The sequence below is a fragment of the Acomys russatus genome, chromosome 24 (genome assembly GCF_903995435.1).
Source record: "Acomys russatus chromosome 24, mAcoRus1.1, whole genome shotgun sequence".
NCBI lineage: Eukaryota > Metazoa > Chordata > Mammalia > Rodentia > Muridae > Acomys > Acomys russatus.
Window position 1 is genome coordinate 35,395,094 of NC_067160.1, and position 24,808 is coordinate 35,419,901.

General features: G+C 46.3%; 1 protein-coding gene across 1 annotated transcript in view; it reads right to left on the bottom strand.

Moving 5' to 3' along the window:
• Positions 1 to 263: 263 nt before the first annotated feature.
• Positions 264 to 24,808, bottom strand: part of Kif5c (kinesin family member 5C) — a 148,933-nt gene continuing 124,388 nt past the window's right edge. The window contains exons 23-26 of the mRNA XM_051166227.1: positions 24,101 to 24,205; positions 17,257 to 17,473; positions 15,960 to 16,070; positions 264 to 1,287 (exon numbers count right to left, since the gene is read on the bottom strand). Coding sequence (XP_051022184.1) covers positions 15,967 to 16,070; positions 17,257 to 17,473; positions 24,101 to 24,205 — 426 coding nt within the window. The 3' untranslated portion in view covers positions 264 to 1,287; positions 15,960 to 15,966. The remainder of the gene's footprint in view (positions 1,288 to 15,959; positions 16,071 to 17,256; positions 17,474 to 24,100; positions 24,206 to 24,808) is intronic.

Genomic DNA, 24,808 nt, shown 5'->3' on the forward strand with positions numbered 1-24,808 from the left:
TTGGCAACTGATCCTTTTAGTACCTCCAACTGAAAGTAAGGGAAAATCACCTTTAGATTCACACATCTGCATAAAATAATAACCAAAAAGTACCAAGAATTAAAAATTAAAAAACTCAAAACAACCCAATCCAGTTATACTGATTTTTCCACTCTCTAGCTGTGAGAAGAAGAAGGAGGAGGAGGAGGAAGAAGAGGAGGAGGAGGAGGAGGAGGAGGAGGAGGAGAAGAAGAAGAAGAAGAAGAAGAAGAAGAAGAAGAAGAAGAAAGCCTATTTGGTGCCAAAGAAAGAATTCACAGCAGCAGTTTGCCATGATGGGTTACAATAAAAACACAGAGGCATAAATCTCATTAATGACTTTGCCCTGGGGGAATTCTTTCCCAGCTACCGGAATGATGCTGGATTTCATTAGAAATATCTCAAGCAAACGGTGGTTTGCTAGAGGAAGAGGCTATCCCAATGCAGGTTCGGAGGATCCGGAGGAAGCGGCGAGGAGGGGAGGCAGCCCATCTGTACTCAGCCAGCTCTGCAGCATTTCCAACACTTCTATAGGAATGGTGCTCAAACAACCGGGCTGGCAGAGACTAGTTACTGCAGGTTCACCAGCAAGCAGCTCGAAGGTGAGTTGTATGACTCTTCTTTCGCATTTCCATAGATGTGTCTGGATGAGCAAATTGTACACTGCTATTTGTCAAAACTGTTTTTTCTGCCCTGAAGAAATCTGCTTTGCATTTTAACAGGTGCCATACTTTAAAAGGTATATTTTACAGATCCAAAGATATGACCAGGATATTTAAAATGCTCTCTGGGGTTGGTTTTGGAAAAGTGTTCAGAATGAAAATTTTGAACCCTATAGCAGCACTTTTTTGTTTCCTAAAAATATAAAGTAATGTGTTTATTTTACAGGAAACCAGACAGTCGAGGCAGAGCATGGTCACTGGTTCCAGAGCACTTGGCTGTCCCTCTAGGATGGCACAGAGGGCATTCCATTCCAATGGGTCAGTGCACTGCAGGGGCCTCCAGAGACCACGCAACCCTGGAGGCAGAGAAGTGGTCATCGTTCCGAGCAGGAAGTGGGTATTGTGTAAAACCACCTCCTTCCAATTTCTTAGGAAAAGGATCCAAGCACGGATCTGTACACACAAATTCTACACAGCGCAAACACCTGAATCCGGTGTACTACAGACAGCGGGGCAAGCAAGTGTAAAAAGTAATGGAAACTGTATAGAGGGGGGAATAAAGGAACTGTGACTAATATAGTCCTCCTCATGCTACGTGGAGTCACACCTGTTGAGAGAGAATGAGAGAGAGAGAGAGAACACAGGCGTTAGGGAGCAGCAGGGATCTGTTCCTCAGACCTTGTATTTTGCTCTAGATTAGACGTTCAGAGCAGAGCTGTCCTACGCACATACAACGTGAATCACTTGTCTGTAGTTCTCCCACTATCTGCATTAAAAGATAAAACTGAGAGGAAAAGTTAATCATAATATACATTTATGTAGTCCAGTATTAAAATATGACTTCAATATGCTCATATGCAGCTGTTTTTCACTACAGCATTGCCATTGTGAGATTTTCACACACACACACACACACACACACACACACACACACACACACACACACACACACACACCCGCCCCTGAGGCTGTGTTCAGTTTCGTGCCTATTTTTCACCATCAGCACTTCTCAGCTGGGACTTGGCTAACGTACTGGATAATACCGCTTCCCACATCCTGGGTTTAAGTGTTTTGTCGTCCTGACACAGTCTCAGTATTCTGTCCTAAGTCACTACATTCTGAATCTGGGTGTGATCAGAGTGGCACAAAGTACTTCCTGTCCTAAGGGGCAAGCAGACATGACTCATTAACTGGTACGGCCACCAGTAGGTAGGTCAGGCACAGTCCTGACCCAGGCATGGAGAACTGATTTGGAAGTGTTGTTTCATTCCAATGGAGCCACGAAAGTTTCAATATAACACCCCCTTTGAGTTTACTCTGCCTCTTACTATAGGTCTGTCCATCTGACCCAGGGCAGGTCCCCAGGACAGGAGTCTTAGACCATTCCTGACTGGAAACCAGCCCTGAGTGGTCTTCCATTAACCCCAATAAGCTCAACACTCACAACATACCAAAGAGTCAACTCCTATCAGCATCCTGCGGGCCTGACCCATCTGTAATCAAGCCTGTGGACTTCCTGCAGAGCTCCTGGTACCCTCAGATTGAAGAGGTAGCGGACACAGTGGGCAGGTGTAGCCTCATCATGTAAAGCCAAGGGACGTGGCACAACAGGAAACATGACAGACACAAAGAAACCCTCATCCTTTCTCTATAACCTGGCGCACTGCACTTCCTGCTTACCCCCAGCTCTCCATCCAGTGTCTCACGGTCCTGCCATAACACTTCCTCCATGTGGTTTCTCTAAAGGCCCATCATTTAAAATATTGTAAGCAGGATCCCTTAAGTAAACAACATAAATTATGCATGAATACAAAAAAGGAAAGAGGATCACGGAACAGAAGAGAAACTGGGCAGGAAAGAGGACAGTTCGTGCTTTCTAAGAACAGCCATTAGTTCTTGACCCACACGGTAAATATACAGGGATCTCATTCAGTGTCGTTCCTTGGGTTTTAACCTTGTCTGATTATAAGGGACTTAACCTTTGATGATAATCTTGTAATTTCTAGAAGTTACAGAGCGATGAAACTGTTTGCAGGAAAGACATGCTTTACATCCAGCCCTTCTTGAGAGACTCCACACTTCCTGTTGAGTGTAGAATGACACTCTCATTTACAATCCACTTTGAGCTGAAAACCAATAGGAAGCCTTTTGGACTAACAGCAGTGAGATCCCACTACACCTCAGGGTTCATCCCTCCAAACACACCATCTTCAGCAGAGGGGGTTGGTCTTCCTGTGTGCCTGGAGGCAGGGAGGTGCTGCGCGCATACCTGACGTTGAGACTCTGGCCTGCCACAACGACTACAGGTAACCCATGTTGACACAGGAAGCACTCAGCACACAAATGCTGTGCCGCAGCCTCAATAACTCCAGCAGACCATGAAGTGAGGAGATTTCCACCAGAAAGATGGCATTCAAATGTTCCCCTCACCCCATGTACAAGATCCAGCATGTTTGAGCTGAGGGACTGAAAGAAATGGGGACCACAAAGGAGGCCCACCCTGCTTACTTCAGTCACCTCAAGGGCAGTGCGAAGGACATGGATTGTAACAGGCTGCTGAATAGAAAAGCAGAAGCCGAGCTATGTTGCTTTTGTCACTACAGTGAAGTGTCCTCCTTCACTCCAATTTTCAGATTGTTTTGGGTCAGCTAGGCTGTCTCCATCCATCCCACTCCACCCTGACCCCATCTCCCTCCTTCCATGAGTGCACCACAAAAAATGGAAGTAAATGTTGAAGGTAAATCATTTCTCTCCTTAAAAAAAAAAAAAAAAAAAGATCCAAAACCAAACCGCACCTGCCTGTTTACATCCCAGGAGGCCAGGGAATCCTGAGACCTTTAACCCCCACCTCTGTTGGCCTTTCTAGGCTGTAGAAAAGTTGTTCATCCACCTAACAGTTGCAAGAGACTAGGCGGTGTGCTGACCTGAGGCTCTGCCAACCTGAGGCCAGCAATTCAGAGTGGGAACGTGTGACCAAATTTAGAAGGAATAAAATGACCTTGCTTTAGAAGGGGCGGAGAAGGCTGAAGAAAGAATATATATATATAAGTTTTGCAAGAAGTATTTAGATTCCAACCCTCACCTTTGCCTTTTGAAATTGCTTGCAGTAGATTTAAGCTTAATCCAAACAGTACATAGTTTTATCTTTCCCTTTGCCTTTCTACAGGTCAATCCCCATTTATAAGAATTACCAGTTGCACTTTGCTCATCGCTGTGGTGCAATCTGCTGCAGAGGAATCGTTCTGCATTTATGACTAGGAGAATCACACAACCCAATCCACCGAGTCTCCTGGTGGCACTGAGTCTCTGAACTCTCTGTGGTAGTTTCCAAGCCACCAGCACTGCCCTCTGCGGGTACTCTGTCCTGGGCCCTGCAGATCCACTTTTCTTTAGACCCCAGCCTCCCAGCTACTGTGAGATTAGTAAGTACTGGGAGGATCAAAGTTTTGCTAAGTTCTTGTCTGGGTTTCTTTTTTAAAATTCCTTCCATATTGTCTTATCAGAGTCTTATAAAGGACCCACCCTTACATCACTGTGCAACAGCCAGGACTCTTCTCTCAAGTGACAAGGATGGATGCTCTCTTCATGCAGAGAGACAAATGCAGAAGCAGCTTAGAGGTAGCCACTATCTGCTAAGACGAAGAGCTGTGCAAAAGTGCAAAGCAATGCCAATTAGCTAAGAGTTTTCAAAAGTAACCTTTCCTTAAAAATGCCATTGCTGCCTGCACTCATATGCACAAGAAAAAACACAAAACACATAATTAAATACAAATAAATTGTTTATAAAATAAAGGGCTAGAGAGATGCTTCGGTGGTTAAAAACACATGCTGTTCTTGCAGAGGACCAGAGTTCAGTTCCCAGCACCCACATGAGTCGGTTCACATCCTCCTCTAACTCCAGCTCCCAAGAGATCTGACCCCCTCTTCAGGCCTCTGGGGGCATCTGTACTAATGGATACATTCCCACATATAGACATCCACAAAATTAAAAATAAAACTAGATGGTGTGAGCATGCACAGAAAAGGGAACAGAGGTTGCTTCCGCTAACAACCACTGACTTCCTGTGGGCCCACAAGGTCACTGAAAACCAGAATGAAAACATGGCATCTAGGTCTTTTGTGCCTTCCTGCTTTCTTTTGGGTCCTCTGCTTACCTCTCCAGTGTGGCATGTTAACCACTGGAAGAGCTCAGTCTATCCTAGCCAAAGGCACAGCGATGTCATTGTCCTAACCTGCAGTCACTGGGTTTCAGGAAGAGGAAATCCCTCACGTTAACTCTCTTCCCCCTAACTCCCTACCCTGGACACCTGTATTCCTGGACCCCCTATTCTTGTATGAAGGCAATTATCCATGAGGGTCAAGGTAGCAGAAGCCCGAAATAGAAGTGACGCCGTCCTGAGAAACATCAGGCCCATCAGCAATAAGGGCTTCTGCAGACCTCCCTCAGAACCAGAACTGAGACAAATGACTAGACCACACCTTGACCATGACCGCCCTGCTATGCGTACACACCTCTTGCCTTCTGCCCCAGTTCTCCCTGTGTACAAGCGTAAAACTTAGGCCAGGAACCCTGAGACAGACTTGGGATCAGTAGACCTTATTTGTCCCCTTTCCTAATGTTGTCACACTGAATAAACCTGTCTCTGAATTTTGCCATTCCTGTCTCTTTGCCTGGCATGCTGGGAAGGTGGTCCAGCCTAAGTCCTTGCCTGGCATGCTGGGAAGGTGGTCCAGCCTAAGTCCTTGCCTGGCATGCTGGGAAGGTGGTCCAGCCTAGGTCCTTGCCTGGCATGCTGGGAAGGCGGTCCACCCTAGGTCCTTGCCTGGCATGCGGGGAAGGTGGTCCAGCCTAGGTCCTTGCCTGGCATGCTGGGAAGACGGTCCAGCCTAGGTCCTTGCCTGGCATGCTGGGAAGGTGGTCCAGCCTAGGTTCCCAGGGCTGCTGGTGGAACCTACACTTTTATTCTGGTTATGAGACTTACAAATGCCTGGTCTAGGCCCACAGACCCTAAGCGTTAGGCGCACACTGACACACTTGATCCTGTAAGTAGGTACTGGCTACACAGAAGCACAGAGACATAGTGACAAAGTGACTTGGCCAGATGGTAAGAGCCAGGATCAGATCAAGGTGATGCCACACCATTTTAGACTCTAGTCATTGTTTCTGCCTGTAGTGGGTTCCTTGAATGATGAACTTAGTGGTCATCTAGTTACCAAGGGACAGAATTTTAGCACAGCAATATGAATGGTCTGGAGGTGGGCTGCACCTGTCTGGAGGATCCCTGCATGCCATCAATAAGACTCAGTGTCAGTTTCTGGGGCTAAGATGACAGGCACATCTGGTCTGCCTGCCCTATGCAGTGTGACCCCATTCCTGCTGAGGACAGATAGCTGTGTGAGCATCTTCGGGATACACAAGATAATTTACTTGTGATTGGGTGTCACAACCAAGAAAGGGTGACAGTAAAGGGTCACCCTAACAATGGTGCAAGACAAATGGGATTCTGGTGATTAAGACAAGAAGTCACAGATGAAGAGACAGGAGAGAGAGACAGAGACAGACAAGGGCAGAATGAGTGAGCATCCTCTTGGGAGCTCAGCCTACAGCCGAAGACCTAAAAAGGCAGGCAGACTTTGGTGTTGTAGTAGCCAAGCACTGAAAGAGGAAACTCCACGCTACCTGGGTGGAGAAAGGGCAGCAGTGGAGAAGGTTAAGTTCTGGAGAGGTTGGAGCTTCTTCTAGTCAAAGGAAGACACACACCCATGCCATAATTGAGCCTAAAGTTTATGGCATCAGCTTCAAGTACGTGAAGATGTTGAGAGGGTCGGGGCACTGGGAGCCGAGGAAACATGCAGGAAAGGCTGCATTAGAATTCTAAATCTTGTATCCCTGCTGCGCGTTTGGGAGCTGCCTTGCATGAGCCATTTATTGTGATAAGACTAGAGAGCAGTGTGTGCATTCCAAGTTATGAGGCCATCAGGGCAGGGCAAAGGTCTGTACTGGAGCAGGCACACAGGCCAGACGGCAAGGGAGTCGGGATCTCAGGCTGGGTCACAGCTCACTATTGAGGCAGCAAAGTGGCACTCAACACAGGCAGAGTTTCCTTACACATCTATCTATTTCCACCCCATTATCCAGGAATTCAAAGGTTCTATTTACACTGATCATTCACAACTATTTATTTTTCGACATTAGAGAAGCTGAAAAAGTAGGACCTTAAATAGGACAGATATCCTTCAGTGAGAGTTACCAGCCCAGGGGGTGTCCTGTGGAGCAGAGACAGACAGAGGGTCACAGTGAGGTACCTTGGCTCCTCTGGGCCCATGCTAACCAGGGGATCCAGCCAGTCTGTGGAAGTGGCTGCCTGAGTGATTTCCTTATGTTTCAAAACATGAAGCCAGAGCAGGAAAAACAAAAAAAACAAACAACAACAACAAAAAAACCCCACTGATTTGCTTCATTAAATATGCTTCCTGACTGTAAATGAGTCCCTGCAGACTACCAATCACTACAGCACCAAACATGTGACTGATGCTTACCAAAACATCCCCACACACCTACTGCTCCATACTCAATTTTTTGCTGACCTTAACTGTCTCCAAGCTAGCCACTCAGTAGGGAAAGGATGTGTTCCAGGCACAGGAAATGGCATGCTGTGGGTTTAGCAGAAGAGGTAGATACTTTGGCCTGGTCAAGGCACATGCAAGCAAGAGCATATCAGACGCTGCAGCAGCCACACTGTACTTTGCTGTTTGTCTTCACTAAAAACTCAACTTATCTTGCATTAAATTATGCTAAGGTTAAGTAGTTTTGGATTTCTGACTTGTGATTTTGTTTTAATATAATTTCTAAATTTGTTTTGACTTCATGTTTGTGTTAAATATGCAAGAACACAAATTTCAGGAATTCCTTGTTTTTAATAGATGAGTAGTATTCCATAGTGTAAATGTACCACAGAACTAGAAATGATCATAATGAGTGAGCTAACCCAGAAGCAGAGAAACTCAAATAGTATATACTCACTTATAACTGGACACTAGCCCAAGGGGCATATCCCATGAAAGTCTTCACTTACCAGGAAAGTGGGATAGAGGTGAGGACATCCTAATGCGACTCTAGGTGAGAGAAATATAGGAGATAGGAAAATAGATGGATCCAGAGAGTCCTAGAAACCTATAGAAGAACACTATGATGGGCAGATCTGGGCCCAGGGGTTCTGCGCAATCTATGGCACCAACCAAGGACAATACGTGCAGTCATCATCAAACCCCTACCCAGATCTAGCCAAGAGACAGAACATTCTCCAGTTAAGTGGAGACTGAGGACTGACTTTCACACAAACTCTGGTGCCCCTTATTTGGCCATGTCCCCTTGATAGGGAGGCCTGATGGCACTCAAAGGAAGGATAGCAGACTACCAAGAAGAGACTTGATACCCTAGCATCATATTCAGGGGGAGGAGGTCCCCCTCAGTCACAGTCATAGGGAACGAGAATCAGGGTGAAAGCGGGAGGGAGGGAGGAATGGGAGGATGCATGGGATGGGATAGCAAATGTGATGTAATATGAATGATTTCATTTTTCAATAACAAAAATAAATATGTAAGAACAGGGAATGTATACTATTTTAAATTTATAAACATCTAAGTATTATAATAAAGTAAGTTCACTCAACATTGGGGACCTCTGAGAATTGTGTTCTTTAGAAATATTATTTTACCTTTAATGTTGGAGAAAATGTAACATATAACAGTTATATATAAGGCACAGATGGATATTCCCCATCCAGCCCCGTGTGTGTGTGTGTGTGTGTGTGTGTGTGTGTAGATAAATATCCCTATTATACATCTACACGTGTGCGTGTACACACACACACATGTGCACGCACATAGATGGGGGGCCACCAAAGACAAATCTAATAAACGAAGATTCAGCAATGCCCTCCTAGCGCCATCTGGTGGATACATTCAAACAAGTCCTCAAAGCATTGCCAAGAAGAGGAGCTATGTCCAGGGCCCTCCAAACCAGAGCTGGATAAATGTTTCATTGGGTGTCTACACTCAGTGTGGAGCCTCAGACAAGCACTCTACGCTGCCTGAGAGGACCACTTCACATCCTTTCTGTTCTCAGGCCTACGCCCTTCTCCCCTCCTTCCCTCCCTGCTGATAATCTATGCTTCTCACTTCAGAGAGGAGGCCAAATGTTGAACAGTTTGACCTCTCTGCCCACCTCACCTGCCTGCCTGCTGCACCTGCACTTCCAGCCCTGGCACCTTAGCCGGATGGATACCAAGAGTTGATAATCAGCTACAATACAATCTACTTGTTAAGAGAATGGCACCTATATCAACCCCATTCCTCCACATCTCTGTCTTCCATCAAATATAGGCCACAGTAGCCAACTCATTCCTCACCCTCACCACCGCCACCTCTGCCACTTGCCATCCAGTTCCACACAAATTACCCTAAAACTGACCAATGCCACTACCATCTGGCTTTCACCAACCTCTGTCTCCTGGTGACCTTACATCCTCCTATTCAGACCATCCTCTGATGTCACCTCCTTTTCATGACCTCCTTCTTATCAGTTTTTAGGCCAGTTTACCTGTGCCCACCCTCCACTCTCCTCTCTACCCTGCAGTCTCTCTGTCAGACATCATATCTTAAACAACATACGTGGGTCTTCGTCTGAGCTGCAGACTCCTGCCCAACTGTTGTAGAGAGGCACTTCCTCCAAATTGAAAAGTTCTATTCTTAAGACTAGAGAAGTAAGCAACACAGAAGTCTCAGGAAGTCCCTGAAACTGACAAGACATATAAGCATTCTCTCCTACTCCAGCAAGGTGAGATAAGCCCTAAGAACTACAGAGGAGATTCTCCCATTGGCTAAGCTACCTACAAGTCATGTAGAGAGCATCAGAATTCCAGCTAGAGTGGGCTTTCAGTGAGGCAGCTGTCTGAGTGATCCTTGTTCCTGTAAGTAATCCTAATGAGTCTCACTGTTTCACCAAGTTGGACTTTGGTGCAATCATTACTTTTGTCTATCATCAATTCCTTGTCTGGCATGAAAATATGTTTGTGTTGCATCGCCAGGAATGGAGACACACAACATAAATGGAACTTAATTAAGGATAAAATAAAAAACAACAATGAAGAGATGGGGAGGAATGGTTGCATGGCCCCTGAAATGAGTATTAAGACACGTAACTAAGGCTGATCCATGAGAGGGTGGAACATCTGTGAGAGAAATTCTAAGTGGTGGCTGCAGTTTTCATGAGAATTATGACAGGACATAAAAACAAGGCCATCTTTGTGGAGAATCCCAGAGTGCCATCTTCCGTTGCTTGGTATGGGGCAGCACTAATCCTTGATGCACAGGGTCTACCTTATGACTATGGGATGCCTCCAAAGAGATGATGGGTTCAATAATGTGTTATAGTCTCTGAAAGTGACACATATAAGGTGAAATCCCTAAGTGGCCATGGTATCAGTTGTCTGGCCCCTGGTATGAGTGGAAAGGCATGTGGCTGAGGCCTCGCTGTCTTCCCAGGTAGAACTTTATGGTTTCAGGGGGACTTACAACAGGAAAAGCACATGTAGTAACTGTTTGATTCTATTTTCTTCTGATTTGGAGAGAAAAGGGGGGAAAAAAGAGGACGAGATGGAGGTTTTGCCATGCCACTGTGGAAGGATATGAGAATAAAACACTCTGTTAAAGAGCCCTGAGATCCAAACAGCTGGAGCCTGTGGAAGTGGAAGAAGTCAGCTAGTCAGGGAGTAAAGAACAAAGTGAAAATGATTTATTTTTTCAAAAGCCCTCAGGTCTGAACATTAACACAGAGAAAGGGAAAACTCATGATTCAATGTGTACATGGGGGCCATAAAATGGCCCATGCAGCTGGGTGGTGGTAGCATACGCCTTTAATCCCAGCACTTGGAAGGTAGAGCCAGGCAGATCTCTGTGAGTTCAAGGCCACCTTGGTCTACAGAGTGGTTCCAGGACAGCCTAGGGCTACAGAGAGAAATCCATGCAAGGCCATGATAACCAGGAATTGTCTATCTCTCAGCTTCTAGAACTGGGAAAGATTCTACACAGGCTATAAAAAGGCCTGTCACAGCCTGGCTTGTGAGGATGTGAGACATGGGTGCAGATGGGATCAATCTGAGTGCTATGGCAATGAAGAAACTAACTGGGGTATCTTGAAACAAAAGCTGGGAACCGGAGCTATCAACATGTGGAGACCAATGTCCGATGGGCTAGCTCATAGGAACCATCAGAGCTCAAGCTTATCACCAGGTGAGGCCCTCGTGAATATAAGGGGCTGGAAGATGATAAAAGGAGTGTCACAGAGAGAATCAGCTCGGGAGAGGCAGTGTGGCTCACTGAGCCTGATGGGCCTATTAACACGAAGTTAAAAAAGAGACTGACTCAATGGGGACCCCGGGAATGGTATCAGGCCTTGGTGGCTTTGCTGAGCACCGTGGTGAAATACAACATTTGTGCATGTAAAAGAAGCTCTGGCAGATCTGAACAACAGAGCCAACGTGTAAATTGGGTTCATAAAACACAACAGCAATGATGAAAAGGAGGCACGGGACCTGCAAGGGCTACCAAGCGTAGCAAGCTCCGTGCTAGCCAAATGCTGTGCTAGCGAGCTTCCTTATAAAAGGCTCTAAAGCCTGAGCAGCAGTTCATAAAAGATACGCATGATAAAATAGTATAGATGACCAAAGATTAAACGTGACCGGAGGTGAGCAGAGTATACAATACAAATTATGTCAAGGCGCAGAATATTGACCTAGCCCAGCCTGGTGAAAAGGCAAGGGCGCCAGTGCCACGCTGCAGCCTATCTGAACCCAGGAGCCAGTTCCAGCAGCAGGCGTAGACTGCAGCCCTCTTTGGACTAAGCCTACAAGTTCACCCCACTGACAGCAGCACAGGTAAAATGACGCACAGCAGCCCCCTGACAACAGCAGCATGAGGAGGCCGGATGGCTCAAGGGTCATGTCTGTAGATACTATATAGATGGCTAAAAGGCGGTGTCACCCATCTTTACCACTGTAACCTAACATTGTACTTTTTGGGGCAGGGGAGGCATTGTTTCAAGACAGGATTTCTCTGTGTAGCCCTGGCTGTCCTAGAACTTGTTTTATAGACCAAGCTGGCCTCAAACTCACAGAGATCCACCTGCCTCTGCCTCTTCAGTGCTGGGATTAAAGGTGTGGCCCACCGCGCCCAGCTTCTAACATTGCATTTTGAAGAATTTATAAATGTGATGAGATCTTTATGTGCTGTATCAGATCTTGTTAAGGTTTCTTTTCTGGTATGCCCTTAGCTGCTCAAGACCAACTGGCACTTACTTGAAATGGATGACAATGGTGCTTCAGAGGTCCTGCCCACACTCTGGAAAAAGATTTCCTTATATAACACCAACTCTTGAGCATCTTACAGATAAATAAAAGCATGTGGAAGAGCAGTTAAGGCACCGTGCAGCAGCAGGACAGAGCACTTCTAGAAGCCAAAATATTGTTTCATAGTCACAGTGAAAAAAAAAAAAATCTCAGTGACAGCAGTGGGCTAACTCTCTAGGAATTGTTGGCTAGAGAGAATTCACCCCACTGCCCAAAATAGCAAAAGGCCATTGGCGCTGCTGTTAGTTCCAGCAAGAACTAAATGGTGAGACATTACTGGCACACATCGGTCACAAAATGGAGAAATCAGGTTGGGACTGAACTAGAAACTTTCTCCTTTGCTGGCTGGCTTTCATAATGCTGAGAGGTCCTATGCAAGCTGCTGGGGAAGAACTGTCACCAACAATCCTACTGGACCCTGCATGCCACACTGTCAAGATGCCAAGCAAGATGTGAGTGCAGGCACAATAGCGGCACAGGTGGTTTGGGGTATGACAAGCTGCTTTCCAATTAGATTGAAAGCCCACTCTATAGGAGAGAATTCATTTCTGGTACTGTAAATCTTAGGCTGGAAAAGCAGCTGCCATGGTTTTATTAAGTAGATGTAAGGTGCCTATCAAACTGCCTTCTAGATATCTGCGTGCACACATGTGGATCACTGCTGCGCTCAGAAGTCGGTCATAGAGGGAAACTTTCTTTTGTAAATGACAGCACACCACAGAACCTCACAACCTCTGGGAAAGCTCTTAAGGACGATATTCTGTTGCTGTGATACAGTAGCTTAATGCTTGGCCTTAGATGGACATCTAGGCCCTCTGAGGTTCAGGGAACATCGCAGAAGAGAGATAGAAAGAATGCTAAAAGCCAGAGGAAGGCATGGAACATTGTATAGCAATTTCTTCTGAATTAAAATATTCTACCCTGGAAGGAAGCTCATTAACATTTAGGATGTAAACAATTCACTAATCTCGGAAAGTCCCTGAAACTTACCAGGTACACAGAAAGCACCCAGCTATGGAACCTGGATGGACAAAGTATGCTTAAGGAACTTCAATTTCAGCTTAAGTCATCATAAATCACTTGCAACTCACTGAGTAAAGAAAGAAATGAATTGTTATGGCTGTTTCTTTGAAGTCCGTGACACTCTAATCAGTTTTGACTTTTTCCTCCTTGAGTCAGGCTTTCTGTACATCAGGCTAGTCTGGAACTCAAAATATAGTTGAGGATGTGAACATGACCTTGAATTTCTGATATTCCTATTTTTACATTGCAAACACTGAGTTAAAGTGTGGAACACCACACCATGCTGGTCTGAGAAGCTCTGGTTTTTCAGTCTTTAGTATAAGAGGTCACACCAGCGACAAATGATCAGCCTTTGGTTGGGCACGCCTTTCACAAAATGTGAGTTTTAAATCCACTATGGTAGCTCACGCCTGTGACTCCAACAGTCAGGAGGCTCAGGCAGGAAGATTGTTGTGAGTTCAAGGCAAGCCTGGACTACATATGGAGTTCCGGGTCAACCTGGACTTCTGTGGGTTTGGCCGAGCTTTACTGAATTCCACAAGGAAGGTGCCTATTCAGTGCAGAGTCTGGAATCCCTAAACCAGGATATCAAGTGAGAACTTGTTGGAAGGTAAGAACTTACCGCGTGCTTTCATCAAATGACAACCTATATGTTACAGGTTGCCCAGAGATGCTGTGCAACAGGTGCGCAGAAACTCAGACTGTTAAGAATCCAGTATCCACTGCACCATATCCATCCCCATCCTCCTAAAAACATTACTCTTGTTATAGTCTAAATCCCCTGCAGCCCAGCTTATGTTGGAAACCCTTGTTCCCTGGTTGGTAGAACTATTTGGAAAGATTGTGGAACAGTCAGAAGGTGCAGCCCCTGCTCCCTGCTGCCATCTCTGGTCCCTAGCCCAGCATGATATGAGCAGCTCCACCACCAGCTCCTACCACCAGGAATGAAGCTCTTTCTACTGCCTTCCCCTCTATGACACAGGAGCCAGACTGTGCTATAGGTCATCTCTGTGGGTTTTATGGTCCCAGCAATATAAAACCTCACTCCCATTGGAGCTGATGCAGCCAGCTAACGCAGCCTTTTCTAGCCTCCACTGTGGCCATGTGCCTCTGATCCAGACATGGCGATGCAGACCTCAGTTCTCATGGGCTTCTGAGGGAGGCTGCTGCAGCCAGCAGTGCTGCCTAGCCTCGCCCCGGCTTCCAGCTGAGATATACCTGGGAAGAAGGCTGAGGCTGAAGGTCCAGCAGAAGTCACTCTGCAGACCCTAAGGTGACCCTGAGAAAAGGAGGCCCCCTCAGAGGACTGAGTCTAGCAGTCTGTTTCTTTGGTCTCTGGGCACCTTACCAGCAATTTCCTCCTTCTCATGAGAAACAAACTGTGTTGTATATGAGCCCTGGTTACTACAGGGAAGCTGGCATTACATTTTGGTGGTTATCAAAACCACTGGTCATTCTTGGTTTAAAAAAAACAAAAAACAAAAAAACCAGAGAGGCCCAGGGAGGCCCCATCCCACTAGCAGCCTGGCCTGTTGTCCAATGTGCTTCGTCCACCCTCCTAAGCTTGCCCCTTTCTTACTGTTGTGTTGTACTGAACACAGGTCCCATACATGCTAAATGTATGCCCCCCCCCCCCCCCCCCCGCTCTCCACTTCCACCCATCAGAATTTGAGGCTTTTCTGTGCTAAACTGCCCAAAATAACCACCTTTCAGATTTCGTCCTCAGTACTGACAGCATGCAATCAAAATCAATTCAGTAATATCCAATTTTATTTTATTTCAGACTGGAAGCACAGCTTGGACATGACTGGGCGCCTCAGTAGCAAACTCATTTAAGACATGGGCACACTGCTGGGTGTGTTGTCCCATTGTGAACTGCCTAGGCCTGCCCTCTGGTTCCCACTCATTGGTCAGGCCCTGGCCTAGTCCTTGCTGTTTGTGTAAAGCTGCTAAAGCTCCCTTCTTGAAGTTTTCAGCTGGGCCTTAGCAAGGCTGTCACTGTGCCTTGCTCAAGAGCACTGCCTGCCCCAATTCATTTCATATGCTGATTCAAAAAGGACTGAATAAACCAGGTAGTCCTCAGCTGCTCTTAATGAAAGCATCACTTGACAAATGCTCACACACCTTGTCAGTTAGCCTCCCTAGTGGGGGCTCAGAGCCCAGGAGTAACGTTCATGGTCATCCCATCTACACACACAAAGTATACATTTTTCTGAGCCAAGTTTTCGGGTCCTCTATTGTCCACTTGCCAGCCCAACCAGGAACCTCTTTATTCAGTTACTAAGGACAAGCTTGGCCCTTCCTTTTTCTCTCTCAAAAGCATATCACTTTCCTCTTTTTGCTGTTAGAGCAATGGTGAGCATATGGATTGCAAGAACTGGGGCTCATAGACCGCCGTCTCAGAGAAAGTGGTCTAGCCCCACTTGAATATAAATCACATTCTTCAAAACTTCACTTGTTAAGGCTCACTGTAAGTATAAAAATGTGACTTTTGCCTGCTCTTTGTATTCAGTTCCTGAGACTAGAAGCCACCCCCTACTTCTGTCTGGCTTTGTAAATACAGCTACAGAGGGAAGCCCTACAGCCAAAGCTCAGATGAGGCACTCATCATCCTGAGAGGTGACAAGGCCAGGCCTGGCTTGGGGTTGAACCAACCCCAGGGACCTTTGGCTAGAGGACCCTATGGCTGTTTATGTTGGCAAAGCTAGGTCATGACTTTTTTTCTCGCCTCTCCTGGAACAGGTGGCTGAAGGCTGGGGTGCAGTTCCAGAGTGATAAGAGAACTCTGCTTCTATATCAGGGCTGGGCTGCTGTGAAGAGAAAACACGCCAGACTTCAGGGACTCACTCTGTATTTACTTCTGGTGGTGAGTGGAGTTTGAAGAGGCACCTCCTCCTCGCACGGCATGGCCAGCTGTTGGAGATGATGCCGGATAATGTCCTGGGCGGATGGGCTTGGCTGTATCCCAGAGAAAGGAGAGAGAACAACATCATTGATGGCAACCAGTCACGTGTTTATCAACATTGCACTGCCTCTCTACCCCGAGACCTTTCTGGGAACAGCAGGTCTGGCCTCTGAGAAGTACAGTTAGCAAACCAAGGGTGCGCACATAATTCAGGGAGTGGGAAACTTAGATATTAATCGTCTTATTTTAATATTCTTTTTTCCTTAATAACTTATTTGTTTGTATTTTACATAAATGGGTGTTTGGCCTGCATGTATGCCCATGCGAGGGTGTCAGATCCTCTGGAACAGGAGTTACAGACAGCTGTGAGCTGCCATGTGGGTGCTAGGAATTGAACCTGGGTTCTCTGGAAGAGTAGTCAGTGTTCTTAACCCCTGCGCCATCTCTTCAGGCCCTAATCATCTTATTTTTGAGGGTGAAAATTTTTCAAAAATGAATGAGAATTAGAAGCAAAGGACTTTGGTTTTTATCTGCAGTACATCCACAGTTCCCTGTAGATTTCACAAGGACTCCACCTGTGGTGGGTTTTCTGGGAAAAGAGGCCACAATGTTCGATCGACTCTCAGAGGGTAAGAAACCCAATAAACCTAACATATCACCAAGCAAATGGAAACACAAAGATGTTGTCTCGCAACATAGCTACAGAGCACTATGATGAGAAATGATGCTGCAGGTTATTAGGGGCATCTCAGTTAAAAGCAACTCTAAACAACACCTGCAAGTCCCTCTGGCTTTAGCTTGGCACCTGGGATGGAGCAGCTACACCCACCACTCCTATTCCAACAGAACGCCCAACTCCATGGCCCTGGGGCTTGAACTTCAGGCCACCATTGGGCTTGCAACAACACCCAGTGCTGCCAGCCAGGTTCTTTCCAGTTATTTCCAAACCAGAGGGTTTCCCTGAGGCAGACAGATGGTCTTCTTCATGGTCCTGATGGGAAATACTCATATATTACTCTACTCCCAAGAGTGTGCCTCTGCTTACAGCCAAAAGCTACAGCATAGCTGGCTTCTAGGGCTTAGAGCAGTTCTGCAGAACACACTATATCAGGGCTATTGAGGAGGATGGTGGTGCCTGACTTCCGTGCTTTCCCAGGATGAACACTGTGGCCCCGCAGGCTCTTTCACACCCATTCTGACGAGTGAGATCCTACATAAGGGTCCCTGCAGCTCCCATACCGATCTGGGCCGAATGTGCCCTCCTAGCCATGTTCTTGGCTCGCACAGCCTCCTTGATACGATCCACCTCCTGCTGGTAGCGTTTCCGGTCCCTCATGGCGTTCTCCTTGGCCTCTTTCAGTGCACTCTCCAAGGCCTTGACACGCTCTGCAGTAGCACGCAGCCTCTTCTCCAGCTTGGGGAGTTCACAGCGCAAATCTGCATTGTCCCGGACCAGCTGCAGCAGAGAGGCAGAGAAGCCCATTTTGAGCAAGGTTGTGCTACTCCCTGGCGGGATGAAGACACACAAGAGGAGACAGCCCTGCCCAGCAGATGAACTGTCCCCCCACTAGGTTGTCTTTGATGGCCTATATAACTCTGATTCTCTGCAGCAGTAATGAGAGGACACATAAAAGCAAAAGCCATATGCAGCCACAGGACAGGCTTCCTCTGGGACAGGACTTGCCCTCTTTGTTTGGATGTGTTTGGAAAAGGAAGGGGCTGTGAGAAATTTATTGTTCTAGGATGTATGCATGAGCTGAGAAATTCCGAGTCAGTGAATGGGCACATTACAGCGTCTCTGCAGACCTTCTTGCAGACTGGTATTGCGTTGAAACCCAGCTCGGCAGCACATCCAGAGGCTCACAGGGAATGGGAGTGGACTGCTGGCTCCTTTTCACTTAGGACCTATAATCAAGACGCAACAGGCTGACCCTACATGAGTAGGGGGCTCCAATGCCAGTGCTGTCACTTCCGGCCACCTGAGTTAGAGAAGTAGCCGAGTCCCTCCAAGTGTTGGGTGTTGCATACATAAAACAAAAGGGCCACCGTGAGACAGTCACTTAGAAACTGTCCCCACTAAAAAGTACTGAACCTGAATGTTGTGGTAGCTCATCATCATTTTCAACATAAACTGATTTAGAATCACACACAGGTTGTGCATCTCTGAGGACATTTTCAGAAAGGTTTAATGGGGGAACAATCCATTATGAGTATGCACAGAGCCACCCCATAGGCTGGGGCCCCAGACTAAAAAGAAAGTGGACAGAAGAAAGCTGGCTGAGCACCAGTGATCATCTTCTCTGCTTCCTCATAGGCTGAAATGTGAACAAACGTCTACCAGCACAGGCACAAGCCCATTTACCCACAATGCTTTTCCTGTCCTAAGAGACTGTACCCTGGAGCCATAGACAGAAGAAAGCCTTCCTCCCTTGACCTGCTTCTTGACCACAGTTAGCAGATACAGAAAAGAGGATGTGGGGTGGGAAGACAGTGCAGTAAGAAGCCTGCTGTTCCCAGGCCTTTGGGACAGTTTGTGGGAGGAATGTGGAAAAGCACTACAGTGGGCCTGCAGGTTTAAGGGGCCCTCTGGTACCGCCAGCAGAGCTTAGTGGACTAACTAGTGGGAGTTTGGAGGGTGACAACAAAAAGGACAGTGAGGGCCAGGCTCATGAAGCGATGTGAGTAACAGTAACACGGACTCTGTTAGGAACCAACCTAAAGACCATTCATGTTATATTCTGGCAAGAAAAGAAAAAAAAAAAAAAATCTAGCTGTATTCTATCTGTTCCCTGAAATTTTGAGCAGAGCTAAATTCAAAATTAATGCGCTAAAATTTCAAGATGGTATAACATTAAGGCTGTGGCAGGGTTATTGCATACTGTCCTCAGATTTATGGTGGAAAGGAACAGAAAGATATTTTAAAAATCGAAGGTTGACAAGGGAAAAAGCCTCCGTGAGTTTGAAGTCAATGTGGACAAGATGGCTATGTTGTTAAAGTGATTAAAACCATGAAGGAGAAACCTCAAGCACTGCAAGTCGGACAGCACAGAAGTTGCCTTTGGAGCAAGATCCCACCCCACCCCTAGGCTCCAGAGTCTAAGGACACAAATGTGTTTGAAAAACTTGCCTTTGGAAAGAGAGAACTTGAACTAAAACAGCTTCTAGGCCGTGCTGCTGGTGTAGGGCCACCTAGGCAAGGCTTTTTCAGGCTCACTCTGGAAGACACACAAGCATCACTGTAGCTGTGGTCCAACACGGCAAGGCTACATTTTGAGTGGATAGCAGAACGTTGTACCATTCGTATCATACTGACTTTTGAAGGCATGTAACATCCAAAAGTGAGGGGAAGTGTCACAGAAGCTTGCACCAGTGTTCCAAAAAGCAACTAAGGCCAGGAAGTGTGTATTAAGGGAAGATTACCTGAATGGAACTTATGAGTGAGTTGTGCATCGAGCTGTGAAGGTGAAGCCTAAGCTGCAATGGAAACATCAGGATGCTGGAAATCTAGAAATGTGCAGGCACTGAGTAGAGCCAGCCCAAAGGGAGCGGCCACAGGTACACATGGCAGCAGAGCTGAGGAGTGGGGCAATATAAGCCCACTGCAGCACAGATGGTGCTATCACACACCCAAGGTGCTGGATACGGAGTAGTAGGGTTTGATGTTTGCTCTGCTGATTTGGTCCAATTTTTTTTTTTTTAATTTTACTTTATGGATACGAGTGTTCTGTCGGTATGCATGCCAGAAGCAATCTTTTTATGCTTTCCTTGTTTCTTCCTTTTAGAGATGCGTACTCTCTGCCACTGCAGATTAGAAATGCATGCACTGTCTTGTTTTCCCCCTACCAGTGTTCACAGTTAAAATATCACTTGAATCTCAGAGCAGACTACAAACTTGGGCTTTAAAAAAAAAATGTTTGTTTAGGTAAGACTTAGGGGATTCTTAGAGATGAACAATACATTTTGCATTATAAGAATGTCAGCATAAGGTTACTATGCAGTTGACATTCTGATTTCTGTCTCAATGTTGTATAAACTCTGCTCCCATTTGTCCCCCTGACATGTCAATAAAGCAGCCAATCAATGAGCAGGGGAGAGAATAGGGTTGGACTTCCAGCTACCCAGGGGAGGAGGAGTTAGGGATTTAGCCAGGAGATTCAGCCACAGGCAGAGGTGCAGGAGAGATGAGAAGGATTCAGCTGGAGCGATAAAAGAACTAAAAGGCAAGTAACTTGGGGATTGTGGCAAAGATGGAGTCAGCATAACACAGAGGGTTATGAACAGACTAAAATGGCTCAAGATTATGTTGTATAGCTTTATAAGCAAATATAAAAGTGTCTCAATTATTTGTGTGATAGCCGCCTTAAGAAATAAGCTAAGAGAAACAAATACTGTTTTATAAAAATAATGACATGAGAATCTTTAAGAACCAGGGGTGTAAAGTTTTGGTTTAAAGGTGATCGAGGGACTGGAGAAAAGGCTCAGGGTGTAAGAACACTTGTTCTTGAGCAAGGCTAGGCTCAATTCCTGGCACCCACATAGTGGCTCACACTCCAGTTTCAGGCGATCTGGCACCCTCTTCTGGACTCCTTGGGCAACAGGCAAGTACATGGGGCACAGGCATGCATGCAAGAAAATTCCCATACACATAAAACAGAAATAAATTAAAAATAAGATAAAATTGGTCTTTGAGAGTGTTTAGTTGGCAGGTAGAGGACTTATGATGCATAAATGTTAGCATGTCCGTCTTTATAATCATACCTCTAGGTATGTCTTTGTCAGTTTCCAGAGAGTTTAACTAAGGACGGAAGACCCACCCAGAGTGGTAGGCATCATCACCCTATGGGATCCTGGACTGAGGGAAAAGTAAAAAAAAAAGGGGGGGCTGACATCAGCATCAACTCTCTGTCTCTCCATCTGCCAGAGCGTGAGCACGTCCTTCCGCTGTAGCCATCATGACAGGTGTGAAGCCCTAAAGAGAGACACCTGTATCCCTTCCTTTGGTTGCTAGACTATTGAGATAATGGTCCCCAAGAACTTGGAATTTCCCCAGAGATTTCATGCTAGGGAAATGGAAAGGCTGAAGGCTTGGTACCGTTCAGTGGAAGATCTTGTTTCTCAGGAAACGAGCTCACACAGTTTCAACAATTTTTGAGACATACCAGAAGCAGAAACAGAGACAATGACGGCTCACTGATGGGTGTGGCCATACATTGACTAGGGCAGCTTAGTCATACATCTCTCTTGCCCTTTATTTAAACCTAAACCTCAGGTAAGAACTCCAAAGACAAACCTGAGGGATCACTGCACCTCCTTGCTTAGTCCTCATCCCAGTCTGACCTCGCTGGATAAATATCTCCCTGCCTTTCACTATCACTCGTCATTTTAACTGGTATTATTGATGACAGTGGCTGAGCTTAGCTTGTTAGGATCAGAGGTCCAGGCTTGTACCCTACGAGCTCTACTAATACCCCACAACTGTCAATTAATCCTGGGTCCATGTATCCCTTACCATGGTGGCCTGCACTTTCAAACATGAATACCAAATCTCTTTTCCCTAAGGTTGCTTACTGTCAGGTATTTGGTCACAAGGAAGAGAGAGTAAGTAACACGGGCCCCTGGGGTACTTTGAAAAAGCAGGCCGAGGGTCGGCCGTCATTTCATTTGTCTCTTTTCTGTGGACCGGACTACTGCGTTACCACCCCTACCCCAACTTGTCTCAGCCCCTTCAAGGCTGAGGACACAGACGGGAGTCATTATCCTTAGTCTTTCCTCTTCAGTTACCCTGGGTTCTAAGAGCAGCAGGGTTGGTCCATAAATACCTTTGTGACAAGGGACTAACACTATCACACACACACATACCAGTAACAGGCAAGTTTGCAGAACACACCACCCAAGATGAGAACAATCATCAGGAAGGCGGGGCCCCAGCACTGCAGGTCACCTTGCTTGGGACCTGCCGGGCCCTAGCCTGATGGCGCTGCCAGAGCCCAGGAATCTGCACTTTAAACTCCAGTTACAATTGCTGGAATCCATATGGATCAGGGAAAGGATCAAAAACCAGAAAAAAAAAAAAACTATCAAAGCACGCTACTGCTGTTCTGACCTATTTTGCTTATGCCAGTAGCAGCTCCATGCCTGGCAGACTTGGCTTTTAATAAATAGTCCTTGAATTCATGAATAAAATAATGAGTTGCAGAGCCACATTTCAAGATGCCTGGCAGTCTTTGCTTCTGTATTTCTCATTATCAATTTCCTTGAATGATTTCACTGTGTTGATCTGCCATCTTCTCTCTAGGGAAAAATGTCATCACCAGCCCTACGGAAACAAATCTAACAAGTCAAAGAGAAGTCATATGCCCTCAGCCACATGACCCAAAGAGTTAAGACTATTTGTACCCTATATCAAACCTTGGAAAGAGTCACAGGCATACTGGCATTTATAGAAAAGAAGGAAGGCAAATGGCATGCCCAAGCCACTGGTATTCTGGACATACATATTCCTCTCTGTAACTCTAGACAGATGTCAGGGCGATAATCCTAAGTGAGACCCAAAATGGCCAGAGCAGGATGAGGACAACAGACCTCAGAGGTTGCTGGTTACGTTCTCTGGGTTCCCACCTGTCTTAATCACTGTTCTATTGCTGGGAAGAGACACCATGGCCACTGGAACTCTTATAAAAGAAAGTGTTTAACTGGGGCTGGCTTACAGTTTCAGACGTTAGTCTCTTACAAGCATTATGTGGAGCACGGCAACACGCAGGCAGACGCACGGCAACACGCAGGCAGACGCACGGCAACACGCAGGCAGACGCACGGCAACATGCAGGCAGACACACGGCAACACGCAGGCAGACGTGCTGCTGAAGAAGGCCTGAGACCTCTCCATCCTGATCCACAGGCCGCAGAAGAAAGCTCAGGCCTGGCTTGGGCTTCTGAAACCTCAAATCCCACCCCCACCGATTCACTTCTTCCAACAAGGCCACGCCTCCTAATCCTTCTAATCCTTTCAAATAGTGTCCTTCTCAGGTGACTAGGCATTCAAATACAGGAAACTATGTGGGCCATTCTCATTTAACCTACAACACCATCTGTGAAACAAAGCAATGTCTCCTTAGCTATAAAATAAGGGACCTGAGGCAGCTTGATCAGCACATGCATTCTGTGGAGACTAATGTTCTACAGAGATGCCTCAGAGACGTCATGGAGGAGGACAAAGCCAGTCAGTATCCAAGGGCAGAAAGAAAACAAGATAAGTCTCAACACTTTATTCTCTCCAAGCCCTAGAGTTCCCCTTTCCTTCTCTAGAAATGGATTCCACCAAAGAAAGTCAGTGTCTCTCTCATATATACATATATACAAACATACATACATACATACACACACACACACACACATACATACATACAGTCTTGTCTTCTGTGTGTATTTGCAGGTACATGTGTTCTATCATACATATGCAGAGGTCCGAGGACATCTTGCGGAAATCTGTTTTCTTTCTCTGCTGTGTGGGATCTCAGGATTGAACTCAGACCATCAAGCACACAGCACATGACTATGTAATGTGCCATCTTGTTAGCCAAGGGAAGTTTTTCATATATAAAGAAAGATACTGGGGCTACAGGCATGGGCTTTCTTTTTCTGTTTGTTTATTCTTTTAGAATTCGAACAACGTATTTTGATCACATCCACCCCTCACTCCTCACCCTAAGTCCTCCTACATCTACCATCTTCTTGTCACTTTGAGACAGGATCCTACTATGGTGCTCAGGCTGGTCATAAGCACCTAAACTCGAATGATGGTTCCACCTCCTTAGTAGCCAAGAATACAGGTGCAAGCCACCGTTCCCGCCCAGATGCAGGGATTTTCAAGGACTAGCATTTTTCCCACGGCACACGTGTTCTCTGATCACATACAGACATCCAATAGCAGAACTGTTCTGTGTTGCAGCCAACGAGCCCCTACTGTGCCCACAAGAGAGCAGAGGCTTGGGGCGGGGCACAGGGAGCTCACCTACCTGCTTGTGCACCTTGGTGAGCTGCTCCACCCACCTGCTTGTACACCTTGGTGAGCTGCTCCACCCACCTGCTTGTGCACCTTGGTGAGTTGCTCCAGGTTATTCTCCAGGAAGGAGATCTTCTGCTTCTGGGCGGCACTGCCTCCTCCATCATCGCTGTCCAGCTCCACACTCTGTATCCATACATGACAGTTAGTGGCATGCCCCGCTGCCCCACTCACCTACCAAGTGTTCATAATACATTAACGCTCTTGAAGAAGAATTGCAACCCCACTAAAAGACAGTCTGAAAGTGAAAACAAAAAAAAGCTGTGAAAGGTTCCACCTCATGAACTTCCTAATAAATTTCCTTGGCTTGCACTGAACTGTTGTGTGCAGGAGCCATTGTAGAGTGTTGGAATAAGAACACCTTGGGGTCTGCTCTTGTATGCTGCACACATTTCTCTCTAATGAAATGTACCTCTTTCTTGCAGGTAAGGAGATGTCTCTTTTCAAAAGAAAGCACTCACAACTTATTAAGAAGAACCAGTGTGAAAATAAGCATGAGACTCAAGCTTAGGTTAGCCATCAGGATCAGATGAAAAATTAGCAAGCCTGTCAGCCAGAGGCATTGTTGCCACAGGGAAATCCTAATGGCCTCTGCTTGTCTCTTCAGCACCCAAAGCTATGCAGCTCCTCAGTGAGTCAGGCTCAGCCCTGTCACAGCATCCAGGTGCTGGGAAAATCCTTCAGACTTATCAGATCTTCAAGCTGGCAACTACACCACACTCCTGACAA